The sequence below is a fragment of the Diceros bicornis genome, chromosome 3, assembly GCF_020826845.1.
Source record: "Diceros bicornis minor isolate mBicDic1 chromosome 3, mDicBic1.mat.cur, whole genome shotgun sequence".
NCBI lineage: Eukaryota > Metazoa > Chordata > Mammalia > Perissodactyla > Rhinocerotidae > Diceros > Diceros bicornis.
In genome coordinates this window covers 87,646,816-87,665,816 of record NC_080742.1, presented here as the reverse complement: position 1 = coordinate 87,665,816, position 19,001 = coordinate 87,646,816, and the positions used below count along the sequence as shown (strand labels likewise).

General features: G+C 44.4%; 1 protein-coding gene across 2 annotated transcripts in view; it reads left to right on the top strand.

The window, feature by feature from the left end:
• Positions 1-2,181: 2,181 nt before the first annotated feature.
• The window catches only part of PARP12 (poly(ADP-ribose) polymerase family member 12), a 35,930-nt gene continuing 19,110 nt past the window's right edge, over positions 2,182-19,001 (top strand). Inside the window, exons 1-5 of one of the 2 annotated variants that reach the window (XM_058531238.1) lie at positions 2,182-2,942; positions 7,055-7,190; positions 9,905-10,205; positions 11,124-11,225; positions 14,690-14,813. In XM_058531238.1, coding sequence (XP_058387221.1) covers positions 2,356-2,942; positions 7,055-7,190; positions 9,905-10,205; positions 11,124-11,225; positions 14,690-14,813 — 1,250 coding nt within the window. In that variant the 5' untranslated portion in view covers positions 2,182-2,355. The remainder of the gene's footprint in view (positions 2,943-7,054; positions 7,191-9,904; positions 10,206-11,123; positions 11,226-14,689; positions 14,814-19,001) is intronic. The other variant, XM_058531232.1, reaches the window with a different exon arrangement.

Genomic DNA, 19,001 nt, shown 5'->3' with positions numbered 1-19,001 from the left:
GGCTACCCAGGATTTGTTTTAATCAGGTATGGTAAGACATGCAGACATAGAAATGATATTACGAAGGAAGACATTTTTATACTTTCAGATCCCTAGAAACAGGAGGCTGGCACACCTGCGGGCCACACAGGGAGGCACCAAAGTTGGCCAGCAAGCACAGGGAGCAAGGGGAAAATGTGAGCAAAGGCTTTTATTGTGATTTCCAAGGGAAGGAACTAAAGAGGCATGCACGTGGCCTTCTAGAGTCCTAGAAATATGTTGGAGCTTTTCAAAGCCCCAATGGACATCTCTTTTTTTCAGCTTTTCCTTTTAAGCTTTCTGGTTAGTTGATTGTTTGCTCCATTGCCTCAACCAGTCATGCTGTTAAAACATTCAACAACAATCCCCCAGGAAGAAGCCATTAGGACTGGGCTAGTTCCAGTGAGGTTGAATAAATACAAGCCTTTTCAGGAGGGTCTTCCAGGGAAACACTAGGCAGGTCAAATAACGACTTATTTGGGACAGAGGCTTTGAAAGAGCTCCGGTCCTGTTCTGCTCTCTCTGGTACAGGTACCAGGAATGTGGGCTGTTAGTTTTCAAGGCTGCCATGGAGCTGGGAGGAGCAGATAAGACTAGGCAAAGCTTGATGTTCTTCCTTAGATTCAGCTGTCTTTCTTGACTAACTGCTGTTGCTGCAAGACTAGTTAATTTCCAGGGCTCTGAAAATGTTGTTTCTGACCATTTTTGCCAGTTTTTCATTGCTCGTACAGAAGGGCAAACTTTCTGAGGTCCCTACTCCTCCACTGACATCACTCTTTCTTTTTAAAAAAATGTTATTTTATTGCAAAAAAAATATTAAAACCAGAATGAAAATTATAATTTTAAACTAAAAATTAAATTTTTAATGAAAAATTTATTTTTTTACACAAGTATTTTTTTTTAAAAAACACAATTAAAACCCAAGAGAAAAACTGCTCCCATCCCATCCCCTAATTAATTCATTTTCATTTGTCCATGTTACTATCTACTCTCCATCCACCCACTTAATAGATTTTTACATTTTTGTAGTAATATTATAAATAGAATTTGATGTTCATTTTAAGTTAATATAATACTGTAACTATTTTTCCACAATCTCTCCACCTCTCATCTCTTTTCCACTTTTCTCGCACCTCCTACCCCTCCTACCCTCCTCCCTACACCAGTGCTAATGCAAACAGCATAGGGTGTCCTTCCTCAGCTTTCTCCATGCTCATTCAAACATTTCCTACTACATTCAGGGGCCTGGTGCAGGCTAGTGCTTAGGGCTGGCGCCCTCCTCTTTGGCGGAGGGGGTTCCCAGGTTGGGATCCCAGCACTGACCTACACCACTCCTCAGGGGCCATGCTGTGGCAGTGACCCACATACAAAATAGAGGATGACTGGCACTGATGTTAGCTCAGGGCTAATCTTCCTCAGCAAAAAAGAAAAAAAAAGAAAAGAAAAAATTCACACACAAATCGGATTCTTTTTGCTATTAATTTAGACATTTCTATATAGCCTCTTTTTTCGCTGAACAACACATCATGGATGTCCTTCTACCTCAATCGACAGAGATTTAATACATGATTGTTACAGCTATATTAACAGTCTGGATAATGACCAACCGCGTCACTCCCAGTATCCTACCTCCCCCACATAAATATTTTCATACGTAACTTATTTACTGTTCCTTTAGTTCTAGAAGATTCCTAGAAGAAAGGTCGTTGGGTCAAAGGTCATGCGCATTTAAAATTTTAATAGCTATTCCCAGATTACTTTCCCAAAGGGTTGTAACAATACACATTTCCATTAACGACCCTTGAGAGCGAGTGTCCCTATGTTCCGGATGGTCTTTAAATATTCAATCTTTATTCAGCGAGGGTGAGGAGAAACGGATTTGCTTTTTAAAAGGTTATACCCTCTTACGTCGCTGCACGCACTGAAAATATAGCAACATTTGAGCCCATCTGGTCATGTGAGTGATCGGTTTCACCTGGCGCGGGCCCCAGGCTCTCTGTGCCCGTCGACGTGAGCCGTGAGGGAAGCCCGAGCGTGTCTTGGGCGACATTTTGGCTGGGTCTCGGGTGGGCGTCCCAGCCTGCACCGCACGCGCGCCGGGCGGAAACGCGCGGGACCTGGCGGGAAGCGCTCCTCGCGGCGCCGCGGCCTCTGAGGGAGATGCGCGCGGCCCGGGCGGCTCCTCAGCATCTAGGTGGAGGCGCGCCGGCCCTGGCCGGGCGCCGCCCCGAAGGAAGCGACCGCGACTCTTTCAAGCGCCCGGAGAACCACTTTCGGGGAGCCGGTGATGAGCCCCGGGGGAGCCGCAGCAGCCGGGCCGCGCTTCCGACGGGCCGCATGATCGCCGCGCCGGGCGAGCGGGCGCGCACAGCTGGGGGCCCTGAGGCCGGAAAGCGCCGAGCCCCGCTCAGCTGTGGGCCCGGGGGCGTGGCGAGGCCGCCCGGCTTCTGTTTTCCCCCGGGCCGGGGCAGCTTTCGGTTTCGTTTCCAGCTGGCCTCTCCACCCCGCGGAAGCCGCCGCACCAGCCCGCGTCGGCCGCCGCTGGCGTCGCTCCGGTCCGCGGTCCGCCGGGCAGCGGCCCCCGCCGCCGCTGCCATGGCCCAGGCCGCCGTGCTCCGCGAGGTGACCCAGGTGCTGTGCGCGGCCGGGGGCGCCCTGGAGCTGGAGGAGCTGCGGCGCCGCGTGCGGGACGGCGTCGGCGCGGACGCGCTGGAGCGGCTGCTGCGGGAGCGCGGGCGCTTCGTGGTGGCGGCGCGGGCGGGCGCGGGCGGCGCGGCGGCCCCCGAGCGCGTGGTGCTGGCCGCCTCGGCGCTGCGCCTGTGCCGCGAGCACCAGAGCCCCAAGCCGGGCTGCGCCGGGCTGTGCGCGCAGCTGCACCTCTGCAAGTTCATGGTCTACGGCGCCTGCAAGTTCCTGAGGGCCGGGTAAGGCGCCGCGCCCGGCCCGACGGCGGCCGGCGGGGGAGGGACCCTTCACTCCAGGCCCGTTTGGGGCCCCTCTGGAATTCGGGGGGGACAGTTAGGTGGCCGTTCCCTGGCCTCTCCCTCTTCATTCCCTTCAGCGAACACTTATGGAGCACCTACTGAATACCTGGCACCGCGTGAGGAACTCAGGGTCTAGTGGTGTTCTCTAGGCTCCTGCAGTCTCAGAGAGGGACTTAGAGCGTGGTACCGGCTGGGACATTCTAGGTATGGCAGAACCGGGGTGGGGGTGGGGAGCGCGGTAGCCAAGGGGAGGTGGGGGAGGAGGGAATATTCTCCAGAAGAAAAGGGGCTGCATCTGGCTTCTCGGAGCTCCACTGCGCCCCCGTCTCCAGAGCTAGCTTGGAGGGCCACACAACCAAGGGTTTTCCCTGCGCAGCAGCAGGAAGGAGTCTTCTAGAACCTCTCATTTCTTGTTGTTCACTTGCCTACAAGCCGGCAGTGGCTTCTGTTGCATTTGGAATAGAATGCAAGCTCCTTACCTTTGCCCACAAGGTCCCTAGGGAGCTGGGGCTTGTCGCCCTCCAGCCTCGGCACCTCCTGCTGATCCTGGAACACTTTTCCTGGTTTGCCCGGTGAATCCTTCTGGCCTCGACTCAAATACCACTTTCTTTTTGAGCCCTTTTCTTCCTCTCCATCACATCTTCCTGTTTACTCTTCTCATAGCGCCCCTCATATCCTCCCAGTAGAACAAAACTCCGTGAGGGCAGAGGCCCCTGCTGTCTTGGCCCTGGCTACCGCTCTCCCCAGCACTTAGCAGGTGCTCAGTGAGATTTGTGAAGTGGATTGATGAGGTTTATGTTAGAGAATTGGGACCTCACCCTGAAGGTGATGGGGACCTGTCAGATGGCAGGAGAGAACAGCCATCAGGTCTGTATTTTAGGAAGATATTCTTAGATTGTGGTGTGGATGCTGATTTAGAGGAGGGTGTGATGGGGACCTGTTCAGAAGCTAATCTAGTAATCTAGAAGAATTAGCTCCTTTTCTTTTTTTGGCTTAACATGGTATATGTTATTTCTTGTTCATGTCAGGTCCAATAATCAGCATAGGGTGGGGGCCTTGATCCATGCAGTCCTTCAGAGACCCAGGCTGGCTGACCTAGACTCGGCCCTCCTCAACCCATGCCTCTTAAGGCCATTCTGGGTATCAGGTTCCAGGGAGCAGGTGGAGAAGATGCACATGGAGGGTTGGAGGGAGGTTTTTATGGGTCAGGTCTAGAAGTGGTAGATAACCTTCCATCCACATTCCCTGGACCACAAGATGTCTCATGACCCTGCTTAGATCGGGGGGGTGGCAGGAGAGTGGCTGGGAAATGTAGTCCCTGGGAAACAGCTGCCCAGAAATATCTAGATATTTCCAAGATATCCAAGGCTCAGATAAAGCCTTAAGAAGAGATGTATCTGTGAGAAGCTTGGGAGAGATGGGGAGTTGGTGAGAGTGGTGACAGGATCTGAGACAAGTGATGACTCAGTTTTCTTTCTTATTATGACTGAGATGACTCTGTTTTTTGTCTTATTATTGACTGAGGGATGACTCTTTTCTTTCTTATTGTTGGCTGAGAGAGTGAGAGAGGACTTTGTTTTGAAGTGTGCCCGGGGCGTAGCTATCCGGGTCTGAAGCTTGGGAGGATGATTAGGGTCCCAAGGTGCTGGTTTGGGAGTTGTTGGGCGGTGTAGGCCATGGCTCCAGGAGTGGGTCAGATCCAAGGTGGAGTCTGAGGGTGGAACCCCGGGGAAATCAGGTTTTTGGGGACTGGTAGAAAGTGGCATCTCAGGGGAGAATGAGGAGCAGCAGCCGGAGAAGAAGGTGGACACAATAAATGGTGGATGGATGGATCTAATGATGGAGACAGCTGGTGGATGTTGTTAATGTCCGTATTTGGTAAAATAAAGATGGCAGCCCTGTTCTTAGGCTAGTTCCCAAAATTTGGGGTCAGATTTTACTTGTCTTGGAAATCTGGATGTCTGGTATTTACTGGCCTAGATAATTCTGAGTTTTCCTCTTCATTCTTTGCCTTTCCTTTTTGCTTGTGATTCACACAGGAGAGTTTCTTGAACCTTCTTTCTCTGACTGTTTCTGGGTCGCATAAGGGGGAGTGGATGTGGTCGGCTGCGTTTTCTGTGCTTTTTTCCCTGGGACTCTACTTGTCTCCATGAACCGCAGGGTCAGTTGTTTCAGAAGTAGATTATCTGTTGCTTTTTGCCCATTGGTGACAGCTGGGAAGGGTCCCGGGTCCCTGACTGCCATCCTGTGCTTAGCGGGCAGTAAGCACCATGATCAAGAGCACAGCCCCAAGACAAGCCTGCTTTGTTTCAACTCTGGCTGTGCTCCTTGCTGGCTGGGTGATCTTGGGCAAGTTACAGTTGTCCCTCGGCATCCGTGGGAGATTGATTCCAGGATCCCCTGGGATATCAAAATCTGGGGATGCTCTAGTCCCTTACATAAAATGGCGCAGTATTTGCATGTAATGTACTCATATTCTCCCGTATGCTTTAAACCATCTCTAGATTACTTATAATACCTAATACAATGTAAATGCTGTGTAAATAGTTGTTATACTGTATTGTTTAGGGAATAATGACAAGAAAAAAAAGTCTGTACATTTTCAGTGCAGACACAACCATCCTAGGCCTTTCAATCATCAGTTGCTTGATGGAGCCTTAGCTCCATCATCTGCAAAGTGGGAATAATAATATCACCCACCTCATAGGCTTGTTGAGGACTGAATGAGTTAACTCATAAAACTTTTAGGCAATCCCTGGTTCATGGTAAATGCTCAACAAGTTTTAGCAGCCATCATCATCATCATTATAATGATTAGATATCTTTGGCTCTGGCAGCACCAGATGATTAGCTCCTCTGCCTACAATGTTCTTCCTTTCTCTCCTTGCCTGGATCCTCCTTAACTTGAAATATTTGGCTCAGGCTTTACACCTTCCAGGGACTCTCCCTTGATTGTTTCCCCACTTCCATCAGTCTCAGGTGTCCCTCCTCTCCCCGCTGATATATTCTGAGCACAGCTGACCTTGCACTTCCGACTCCATTTGAGAGTCATCTCTGTGTCCTTCACCTCCACTAGATGAGAGAAGGAGAGGAGTCAGGGTGTCGCCAAGGTTTTTGGCCTGTTCAGTGGAAGAGGGAAGTTGCCTTTTACTGAGATCAGGGAGCCTGTGGGAAATGCAGGTTTGAGGAGTCTATCAGGGGTTCAGTTTTCTTTTGAGATGCTTATAATAAGCATGGTGTATGAGGTCTGGCAGTGTCTGACTCAAGCAAATGCTGTTTGCCTGACTCTTCCGGGTCCTGTTGACCTGGGCGATCATTGAAAGTCTTATCTTTGGATTACTGGTGCATGGTGCCGGTGCCTGACTCACAAAGAGGGTTCGACAGGGGCTTATTGATGGAAAAAATGAAGGGGGAGGAGCAGAAAAAAGGGCTGAGCCTCAGATGTGTACTGTAACCATAAGGCGTCAACACTCAGTTATTCAGCCAATGTTTAAGTGCCTACTAAGTGCCCAGTGACTGGTATGCTGTGACTCATCTTGTGACTGGTGAGTTTGTAAATAAGCATTTTTATCTTTGCATAGACATGCTGGTGCTTCTCCGGTGCTTCTAAACAATGTCAGGAACTGTTCCTGAAATATCGTCTTAAATACTGATATTACCAGCTGTATTAGTTGGCTCAGGCTGCCATACCAAAAGTACCACAGACTGGGTGGCTTAAACGACCAAAAATTTATTTTTTCACAATTCTAGAGGCTAGAAGTTAGAGATCAAGTGTTGGTTTTTCTGAGGCCTCTGTCCTTGGCTTGTAGATGGCCAACTACTCCCTGTGTCCTTACATCATCCCTTGGTACATGTCTGTGTCCTAAATCCCTCTTATAAGGACACTAGTCAGATTGGGTTGGCTCCTCACCAATGACCTCATTTTAACTTAATCACCTCTTTAAAGACTGTTTCCAGATACAGTCACTTCTAAAGTGCTGCCGTTAGGACTTCAACATAAGAATTTGGGGGAGATACAGTTCAGCCGTGACACCAGCTCTGCTTCTTTGCAGGAAGAACTGTAGGAACAGTCACAGCTTGACCACCGATCACAACCTGAGTGTGCTGAGAACTCATGGTGTGGACCACCTCAGCTACAGTGAGCTCTGCCAGCTCTTGTTTCAGAACGACCCCTGGCTTTTGCCGGATGTGAGTGCCAGGAGTGGGTGGGGTGTGTGTGCACATAATCGGGGAGAGGTCAGAAGGTTGTAAGATAGGAAATACTATGGCAGAAGAGAATCCAAGGACCCCATTGTGACCGCTGGGGTCTGCCTGGAGGAGACCTGGATTGAATCCTGGGCTATGCTAATTTTTAGATCTGTGACCTTGGGCCAACCTTGCCCTTTGTCAAAGCCCCCTTTCCTTCTGTGTCAATTGGGCTGGTACCTCCTTTGCAAGGCTTCTGTGAGATTGGGGGAGCCTGTTTAGCCAGTGGTTGCAGCAAGATGTTATTTACACAGAGCTGAGGGCATGAGTGACTCCAGCTGGCCCCTCCCTGTCCATCAGGACTTGGAACCACGCAGGTATCACTGGACCCAGATGGGTTGTGGAGAAGCTTTCCAGAGCTGCTCACAGGCAGACGATGTGCTCTCTGCTCATTCAGTCACACCAGGGAATTTTGAACTCAAGTTGATGTGAATTGCATTTCAGACATTAATCACTTGTTTTGAAGGTTCCTGCAATGGTTATGTGCTAGTTTGGGTCCTTAGAGAAGCAGACACCAAGATGGGGTTAGAGGTGCAAGAGATTTATTCGGGAGGGAGCAGAAGAAGGTGGGGAGTCTTCGGCAGTGATGCGTGTCTGACATCTGTGGCAGGAGAGAGGGAAGGAAAGGGACTGGGTCAGAAGAGACTGACTACAGCACGGTTCTACGAAAGCTTCTGCCTAGCCAACGGGAAATTCTGAGGTAAAGTCACTGTTGGAGGCATCCTGCATCTCCCCACAACGTTGTGCTCAGTCTTGGCCGGGAGCAGCCCTTGGGAGTGTGGCCTCTAGGTGAATAAGGTAGTGGCTCCAGAGAACAGCAGCTGGGCTGAGCGATGCATTCCTGTGGCCAGCACAGGTTCTAGGAGATGCCCTGGCACTATTTCTGGTATGATGTAATAGAGAATAGATTGGCATATTTTAATGAAAATTCTTCCACATCATTCAATTAAAATTGCCCATTTGAGAAAGGTGCTGCATAGCATAGTGACTGGGACATAATAGGTAGTAATTTTTCTCTTGTGCCTTTTGAAAATTAGTATTGATTTAATCCACCTAACTGTTATTGAATATCCACGGTGGGCTAGGCACTAGCAATACGGAGATAAAAGACCCTGTTATGCCCTTCCAGAAGGCATATTTACTGGGCGAGACAAGTCAGCAAATAATTGCAAGATGCTGTTTTAGATGCTGTAATTGAAGTCAGTGTTCTGGTCTTGGGGGCACAGTTTGGATGCCGAGGAAGGCATCCTGGCGTGGATGGTGCCTGCTCTGGGTGCTGAAGGTTAGATGAAGGGTGAAGGCCTGGGAAGGGGGACCTGTGCACAGAGAGGAGGGAAGGTGGCATGGTCAGGGGACACCAGGTAGGTCAGTGCAACCTGGGTTTAGGGTGGGAGAGGGAGAGAAAGAGAAATGGGTGGGCAGAGGCTCATCCACTCAGCCTTCTGTATCACAGGAAGGAGTTGGGGGGAGTTGTGTTTGGAGAGTGGGCATTAATGTTTTGGAGAGATGATCTTGTCAGTAGTGTGAGAAATGAATCAGAAGGTGACCAGTCTGGAGGGTGTGTAGCCTCTCTCTGCTTGGGTGTGCAGGTTGGCTCAGAACACAGTGCCAGCAAATGGGAGCTGAGACCATAAACTTGGACCCAGTGCAGCTTTCCTGCCAGGATGTCTGCTCTCAGGCTAGTCCCCTATCAGGTGACCAGTTGAGGGCCACCACCATGAATCAAGTACCCACTATGTTCCAGGCGTTGTATTAGCTGCTTTGTCTGTTTCCTATTTAATCTTCACAATAGCCCGGCGATGTAGGTGGCATTATTCCCATTTTAGGGATTAAAAGACTGAATCGCACAGCTTGTGGGTGGCTTGCCCAAGGTCAGGCAGCTTGAAAGTGGCAGAATCAGAGTTGGGTCCTAGCCCTCTCTGGCCTTTCCCCTCGGGGCTTCCATCCCCAGAGTGCGGTCACTGCTGGGTTCTGCAGACTTATGTACCTCTATGTCTTGCTTAATGTAATGCCTGTGAATTGATGCATGGCCCCTAGGTGGTCTTGGGCTTTGTTCCCATCTCCAGGAATTTGGGGTGTAGAGGAGAAGGAGCAGGTGATTCAAGTTCAAGTCTCAGCTTTGCCAGCAACCCAGTTCAACAGACATTGTATGTGCTGGATGTGGTAGATAGCTGTGTGACGCAGGGCAAGCTGGTTAACTTCTCTGAGTCAGTTTGTGCTTGAGAAATGAAAGGGCTGTATTTGGCCTTCTCTGAAATGCTTTAAACCCTCTGAACCTCTTTGACCCCAAGTTGTAGAAAAAAGAGTTGGGAGAAACTGGGGTCTGGGTAGGGAAGAGTCAAAGAATCAATGGAGGAAGGGTGTAGGTAGCTTGTAAGCTTTGTTAGGATGCTGCTATGTGATTTACATTAAAATGTCTCCGGTGAAGGGAGCCACTCTGATCAGTTTGAAGTTTTTTTGGATTTTCCCAGGGGAGGGGCTTGCTCTGAGCAGTCTGCTGTCCACCCATTTCCCATTTTAGCCAGGGGCTTGTTAGCAGCCGTCTGTCTAGAGTGAGAGAGGTCTCTAGAGGAACCTCTTCTAACCAGTGGACTAGTCAGTAGGGACGTGGTGTCTTGTGAGGCCTTCCTAAGCCTTTTTCTCTTCTCTGTCAACAGATCTGCCTTTACTACAACAAAGGAGATGGACCCTACGGCTCTTGTACCTTTCAAAAGCAATGTATCAAACTTCACGTCTGCCAGTATTTTTCACAGGGTGAATGCAAATTTGGCACCGGCTGTAAGAGATCTCATGATTTCTCTAATTCTGAGAATCTGAAAAAATTGGAGAAGTTGGGTATGAGCTCAGACCTGGTGAGGAGGCTGCCTTCCATTTACAGAAATGCTCATGACATCAAGAATAAGAGCTCTGCCCCTAGCAGAGGACACCTTCCTCCCCCAAGCCCACAGGGGACTTCAGGTAAGGCCCTGGGCTGGGGCTCCTGGATTCCAGCTGGCCATTAAATGGAATGTGTGACTCTGGGCAAGTCTGTGCTGCTTTTAGTAAAACACGGTTGGTGATCCCTTCCTAGGCAGTGGGGATTGTGACACATAATACTAGATAGGGAGGGTTTGCTAATGAGTTGTATATGCTTATATGGTGGTAGCTGTTTGTGGGGTAAATGTAATTACCAGGTAAAGGCTCTTTGGAGTGCTACTAGTAAAGGTAAACTTGGAAAGCGTTTAATGCCGTTTTTATATTAAAATTCCAATAGGTAACCTAAAATTAATTAAGAAGATTTCATATTGATATGTAGGCTTTCCACTTATTGCTTTTTTCTTGCTCTTGGTACCCAATTCTAATAGTTCATTAACAAGTATTTGCTATTAGAATCAAATCCACTTTATAAAATGCAGCCCTCCACTTGCTCTCTGGGATCATCACAGCCTTAGATACAGAAGGAATCTCAAGCTATCTCAATGAGTTGGACAGTGGTTCTCCTCATTAAAAAAGTGTCCGAGGTTCCACCCCAGAGGTTCTGATTGAGTCAGTTTGGGGTAGAGCCGGGCACTTGTGTTTTTAAACGGGTCTCCTAGTGAATTGGGTGTGCAGCCAGAGCTAAGAAGAGAGCCCCCTCACAGAGTCCTGGATTTGGCAAGCAGCCCTGTGGCCTTTGGCTCCCTGGCTCCTCCCTAAAAAGCAGAGGGGCCGACCTGCATGTCTGAGGGTGCTTTCATCCAGAGCATTACAGGATATTGTGAGATTGTCTTGCCCGCTTTTGTCTCGTGCAGAGAGATGAATGAATCCTTTTTTCTCTCCTTTGTGCCTTGAACTACTCCAACCCCATAGCAGAAACTTTGATGGAAGCTGATGCATCTTTTTGGTGTTTCTTTGTAGAAAGAAGAGACAGTTCAGGTTCTGTGTCCTCAAACCCTGCTAACCAAGAGGAGAGCGATCAGATCTGCTTGTACCATATCTGGAAAAGTTGTAGCTTTCAAGGTAAGTCAGAGGAAACTCCTTCATCCCCTTGCAGGTGGGATAACTGCTTCTCTTTCCTGGAGCTCTGGTCTGAGGCCACCCCTCCAGGTCCTCTCCCCCTTCCAGAGAGGGTCGGGGCCTTCTTAGTCATGAGCTGGTGAGGAACTTTGAGTTGAGGATGGTAGGAATTATTTGAGTTTCTAAAAATCAAACCGTAGATGAGTTTTTGAGAACGTAACTGTTTGATTCATGCAGCAAGTGAGTGCCAAGTGTTGACCCTCGGTCAGCTTAGCATGAGGCCACAGACCTGCACAAGACGCAGATGCTGAGTCTAGTGGGAACAAAAATAAGTGTCCCTCATAAAAGTTGGTCGTAGACTTAGAGATGCCTTAGAAACCAGGAAGGCCCTCCCTGAGGAAGAGACACCTGTGTTTGCTCTGGGGGGACAAGTAATTTTTTAAGTGGGGGGGTTTCTCTCCACAGTCCCTCTTTTATCAGAAGTAGCAATTCTTGTGTGTATGTGTATGTCTATATTTTCACTAAACCTTTGTTTTCTTCTTACTGCTGTCCTGGGCTTTGACTGAAGAAAATTTCCTCCTTAAATTTGGTGACTTCTCTTAAAAAACAACCACCAAAATTTCTTGTTTCGTTTTCAGTCTTTAAAAGCTACCCAAGCAATTCATGAATACTTTCACTTTGTAAAAGAGTCAAATAATACAGAGTAAAGTCTGAAGTCCTCCTTCAACCTTCCCCAAAGGTAAACATGTGCTGTGTGGTCATATTTGTTTTACACATTTTTCAACAGAAGGGAACGTGTGATATTTATTATTTAACCTGTTTCCTTTACTTAACATTGTGTCTTGGAGATTTTTTCCATGTTAGTACATGTAAGTCCACCTTGTTTTTAAAGACAACTGTGTGGTATTCAATTAGAGTAATGTTCCATTGAGCATCTGAGTACACGTGTATTTCCATAGCTAGATGCCTAGAAATGGAATGCTAGGTCAGGGAATATGTGCCATATATACATATATATGCATGTTTTTAAAATCAGCATTATTGAGATATATTTAATACACAATAAAATTCGCCCATATTAAGTGTATACCCTTAAGTTTTGGTAAATATGTATGCCCATGTAACCATCACTATAATCTAGATACAGAACAGTTTCCTCATTCCAAAAATTTCCCTTGTGTTCCTATACACTTAATCCTCACTCCCCAATTTCCTGACTCCCAGCAATCCCTGATCTACTTTTTGTCACTATAGATTACATTTGTCTTTTCTAGAACTTCATATAAATGTAATCATACAGCCTGTATTCTCTTGTGGCGTCTTCTCACTCAGCAGACTTTTGAGATTCGGTCATGCTGGCATATCCATAGTTTGTTTCTTTTTATTACTGAGTAGTATTCTGTTGCATGGATTGACTGCCATTTGTTTATCCATGTATATGTTGATGAACATTTGGGTTGTTGCTGGTTTTTGGCTTTTACAAATAGAGCTTCTATAAATGTTCATGTACAAGTTTTTGTTTGTGTGTGTGTTTTCACTTCTCTTGGGTAAAGAGACGTGGAATTACTGGATCGTATGATAAATGTGTTTGACTTTATAAGAAACTGCCAAACTGTCTTCCAAAGTGGATATAATATTTCACCTTCCCACCAGCAATGTATGAGAGTTCTGGTTGCTCTGCATCCTTGCCAATACTTGGTATTGTCAGTCTTTTAAATTTTAGCCATTCTAATTAATGAGTAGTGATATCTCATTGTGGTTTTAATTGCATTTCCCTAGTCATTAATGATATTGAACATTTATTTTCATGTGCTTATTGGCCATACTCTGTGAAGTATCTGTTTAAATCTTTTGCCTTTTTTAATATATAACAGCTTTATTGAGATATTGAGTGTAATTCACATTCTATACAATTCACTCATTTAATAGTTTTTAGTATAGTGACAGAATTGTGCGACCGTCATCACAGTCAATATTAGAACGTTTTCATCACCTGTAAAGAAACCCTGTACCCATTAGCAGTCACTCCCCGTTCTCCCCTCCCCTCAGCTTCTGGCAACTACAGGTTTACGTTCTGTCTCTATGGCTTTCCCTGGATATTACATGAACTCATACAATATGTGATCTTTTATGACTGTTTAGTCCTTTTTTTGGTGGATTGTTTGATCTCTCATTATTGAGTTGTAAGAGTTTTAGATATTCTTTTTATAAGTCTTTGTCAGATATAGCTATTGAAAATATATTCTCCCAGTCTGTCTTTCATGTTCATTTTCTTTATGGTGTCTTTTGAAGAAGAAATATTAATATTGATGTTTATTTTAATTGTTTTCTCTTTTTATAGTTTGTTTTTTGTGTTCTAAAAATCTTTGCCTATTCCTGGCCCACAAAAATGTTTCACCTGTGGTTTTTTTTCTGTAAGTTTTGTGGGTTTAGCTTTTATGTTTAGGTTAAGCTGTTACTCCTGATCTGTTTACTAATTATTTCCTTAGGTATTGATTCTTCTCTGAGTTAGCTGCCTGTCCATGTTATTTTCCTGTGTGACTCTTGGTTGTCTGCTTGTGTTAATTCTCAAGAATGCCTGTGCCTGATGGTGAAAGCTGATTCTGATTCCAGGCTTAATGGGGAAGAGGCAGTGCATCTTGCTTGGTGGGGTGGGCTGGTAGCGTGTATCCTAGAACTGGGGTGGGGGCTTTGATGGCTCTCACATGCTTCTCTCTCTCTCCAGCCCTTATATCAACACTCTTGTTCCATGGGGCAAATAGCAAGGTTGCTGGGCACAAATGAGGCACTGACGGAGTGCCTGCTGCAGTGGGTTTCAAGTATCTTTCTAACTAATAGCATATATCTTGGAGGTAGGTCTGTATCAGAGTGCAGAGAGCTTCCCATTGCTTTTCTTTGCTGTCTCCCTTTCTTCTCACAACATTCCCCTGAAAGGATGTACCAGAACTTCCTATAGGGTATTGAAAGGTAGAGAGAGGGTATGGGCAGCATTCCAAGTGAGGGGCCAGGATGAGACAAGGTGAGGCAGGTGGGAAGTGCTAGGGAGTGGTTGGCTGGAAACCATAGACCTAGGCCATTGTTTGTATATCAACAGGGGCAGAGTAGTGTATGTAAATACCTTCAGGGAAGTAGGGATATGTTGAGGAGAGGGTGAGTGTGTTAGCAGCCAGAAAGATCAAAGTGGGCTGGAACCACACTGCTGACCCACCTGTGGTCAGATGTTTCCGGGTTGGGATAGATTTCTAGTCAAGATGAATCTGGCTCTGTTTTTGGTGTGACTGCTACCCATCCACATGCCGCATATGTGGCAATAACGCTTAGTCAGACTGCCCTGTGCAGGGATGGAACCTTTGACCTCATGAAAACATTCACAGGTCAGGGGGCAGCACCACATCCATTGGGAACCATGGTGCTAGGCCATGCTGTGTATTGCCAAGATGTCTTACTTCTTTATATTTTTATTTTAGATAAGTGCAATAAAGTTCATTTCCATTTGCCATATCGTTGGCAATTCTTGGACAGAGGCAGTTGGAAGGATTTGGACAAAATGGAGATTATTGAAGAGGCATATTGCGATCCCAGAAGAGACAGGTATGAAATATGTCACTTGTGTCTGCTTTGTGCCTGGACTTTTCAGTGCATAGACACAGCAGGATTTAGTTTTGATGGCCTGCACACACACACACAGCTGAAAGTAGACACATACACACACACACACACTGCTGAAAGTACACACACACACACACACACACACTGCTGAAGTTAGATTCCGCCCCCCCCCCCCAACACACACACTGCTGAAGTTAGATTCCAGTAATTGGGGTTTAAGATTTTTGTGTTTATGTTTAAGATTGGTCTATAATTGTTTCATATTATCTTTGCCTAGTTTATATCTTAAGAAGTTTCTAGCCTCATAAAAAAGAGATTGGGATAGTTTCTGTTCTCTGAAAAAATTTATGTAAAATTTTTCCTGAATGATTGATCATATGTCTATAAGAATATCTAGGCCTAATGTTTAATTTGTGGGAAGATTTTAAACTACTGACCCAATTTCTTATAACTGTTATAGCACAAGTCAGGATTTCTGTTTTTCTTTGCGATGATTTTGGTAAGTTTATGTTTTTTCCAGGAGTTTGTTCATTTTATTCATTTTCAAACTAATTGTCATAAAATTGCTTGTAATATCCCTTTTAGGTCTATGGCATCTTTAATTTTGTCCCCTTTTACATTTCTAATGTTTCTTCTCCCCCTTCCCTTTTTCTTAATCAATCTTGAAGAGATTTATTAATTTTATTAGTATTTTTCTTGTTTTAGTAAGAACGAACTTTTGTCCTTTTGATGTCATATATTAGATGACCCATGGTTTATTTCTAAGTGTATTTTAAAATTAGTTTATTTAATTTCAAATGAATTGCATTGTAGTCAGAAAGTATGGACCTTTTAATAACAGATTCTTTGAATTTCATTGAGACTTCCTTTATGGGTGTAGTACGTGGTCAGTTTTGGTAAAAGTTCTATGCATGCTTAAAGTCTTTTTGATGTGGTGTTAGATGAAGTGTGTTAATTGTGTCATTCAAGTCTTCTGTTTGTCCTTATTGATTGCTTTGTACACATCTATCATCAGTTACCGAGAGAGGTGTATTAACACTCATTATGAGTTTTTCGGTTTCTCCTTGTAATTCCATCAATTTTTGTTTTATATATTTAAAAACTGTTATGAAGTATATACAGGTTTAGAATTTTTATCTTCCTAGTAAGTTGAGCCTGTTAGTAATGTAAAGTGATGCTTTTTATTTCTAGTAATGGTTTTTGCCTTAAGTCTATTTTGTTTGATGTTAATATAACTATGCCAGCATTCCTTTTGTTACTGTTCATGGTTCTTTTACTTTCATGCTTTTTTGTCCTTAATTTTAGATATATTTTCTGTAAACATCATAGAACTAGATATTTTTCCAGTGAGACAATCTTTGTCTTTTAATCAGTTAATTTATATTTATTGTAATTACCTATACATTTGAATTTATTTCTACTGTCCATCTTAGTTTTTTGCTATTTGACCTGCTTTTTCTATATTTCTTTTCTCTTTTTGGTCTTATCTTATATTTCTTTTCCTCACTTGATTTTTTTTCCTTATCTATTAGTTTGGGAGTTACATACTCTGTTTCTGTTCTTTTAGTGCTTAGAAATCTAAACAGGCCCTTTAAGTTAGCAAACTTGAGCTTAACAACTTAAGCTAATCAATACTTTTTATCATTTTCTCGAACAATAAAAGAATCTTGAACACTTAAATTCTGACTAGTTCCATTCAAACTTATTTACTACTTGTATGAATTTGGGCAAATTACTTAACCTTCCCTCAGTTTCCCCAAATATCAAGTTAGGTAAAATAATAGTTCCTACATCAAAGGGCTATTTTGAGAATAAAAGAGTTAACATACGTAAAACATTCAGAACAATGGCAGACACATAAGATGTGCTATGTGTGTTGCTTCTGTTATTTTTTTAATCCCAGAAGTTAGAAATTAGCATTGTTTTATACAGTCAATCTTTGCTTAAACTTACACATTTATCATTTTGTTGTGTGCTCACCATTCCTTTGTTCCTATGTTTCCTCATAGATCATTTTCTTTCTTTAAGTTCATCTCCTAGAAGTTGGTTTGGTGAGAGTCTAGTGACAAATGTGTTTTTTGTTTGTCTGAAGTGTGTTTATTTCATCCTTATTCTTAAAAGATAGTTTTATTGGGTATTTTCTTCCAACTCTTCAAAGATGATTCCATTGTTTTCTGGCTTCCATTGCTTCTATTTAGAAGTTAGCTGTTAGTCTAAATGTAGGTGTATTAGTTTCCTAGGACCACCATAACAGATTACCACAAACTTGGTGACTTAAAACAGCAGAAATTTATTTTCTCACAGTTCTGGGGGCTAGAAGTCAGAAATCAAGATGAGACCAGGGCCACACTCTGTCTGAAGGCTCTAGAGGAGGATCCTTCCTTGCTTCTTCCCAGCTTCTGCTGGTTGTCAGCAGTCCTTGCTGTTCCTTGGCATGCCTTGTTTTGTAGCTGCATTATTCCAATCTCTACCTCTGTCATCACTTGGCGTTCTCCCTGTGTGTCTCTGTGTCTGTATCCAAATTTCCTTCTTCTTATAAGGACACCAGTCATTGGATTAGGGCCCACCCTACTCCAGTATCACCTCATTTTAACTTGATTACAGCTGCGAAGACCCAGTTTCCAAACAAGGTCACATTCACAGGTACAGAGGGTTGGGACATAAGTATATCTTTTGAGGGGACACAATTCAACCCAGTACAGTAGGTAATCTGTTTTTTCTCTCTGGCTGCTTTTAATATCTTGTCATTCTTTGGTGTTGTGCAGTTTCACTAAGATCTGTCTATGTATGGATTTGTTTTTATTTACTCCACTTATAATTTGTTGTGCTTTCTGAGTCAGAGGCTTTATATTGAATCAATTCTGGTAGCTCCTTAGCCAAGATCTCTTCAAGTATTTGCTTCTCTAGACTTCCAATTAGATATATAAGATCTTCTCACATTATCTTTTATGTCTCTTAACTTCTCTTTCATTCTCTCTGCGGCATTTAGGGAAATGTCTTCACCTTGGTCACTCAATTCACTAGTTCACCCTTGTCTGAGATGCAGTGTGTCCCATCAACTGTGATTTTAAAATTTCAATTATTATATTATTTACTTCTAAAGGCTCTGTTTTTTTTTTTCAAATTTACTCAGTTAATTGTTATAGTCTCTTGATTCTTATACTTTTGATACTCAATTTAATTTTAAAAAATAACTTGATACATATTTTTTATTTGCATCTGAGAACGCTAATGTTTGTTCTCTTTGGTGGGCTGATGATATTTGTTTTTGCTGACTTTTGCTCATGGTGATGCCTGGGTTGAAGGTGAATTCCTCCAGAAAGGATTTGTGTTTACATCCCTGGGAACTGCCTCTGTGGGTCTTTAGAGTTAATTCTCACACAGGAATTGTGAATCACCTTGAAACTTTTGTGAGATCTGAGTGGTTTATGAGTTCTCAGGGCAGGTTTTTTCTTCTTCATCCAGAGCCAACATTGATACAGGCAAGTTTCCTTGCTGACTACCCTTGTAAGGCAGATCGCCTCCCCAGCCCTATTCACTAAGGATGTGTATAGTCTTTAGGATCCTGGTTTTATGCAGAAGTATCTCTTTTGAGATTTAACCCCTGACCTTACTCAAACCCCGCGTTTCTTTTCTGTTCCCTCATTGCTGCTAAAGTAGGGCTCTTTGTCGTTACTCACTGACACTGCCCTTGGACGGCCACTGGCTTTAGCACTCACTCCTCTCTCTGGTTTCATACTGTCCGCTTGCTCTTTGGGTAGTACCTTATTTGGAAAGGGAGTAGATCCTGGTGGCTCAGATTGCAGGCCATACAGCCAAACTGCTTGACTTAAACCCCAGCTCTACCATCTATTAGCTGTTTGACCGTAGACAGGTTTCTTAACCTTCCTGGGCTTCTATTTTTCCATCTGTGAATGGAGATAACAGTCTCAACCTCATAGGGTTATGAAGACTTAATCCCTTAATACATACGCTACTACACGGTCTGGCTCACGCACTAAACACTCAATATATGTTAACTGTTCTTATTTTGGCTTCTAAGGATTTCCCTTTCTTGCTAGCTCAGGAGTGCATTTTAAAAAGGAATATTTTAACCACCATTTTCTGCATAGTGACTGTCACGATAATGAGTTTTCCATATTACTCTGATTTTATTTTTGCACAGCAAAA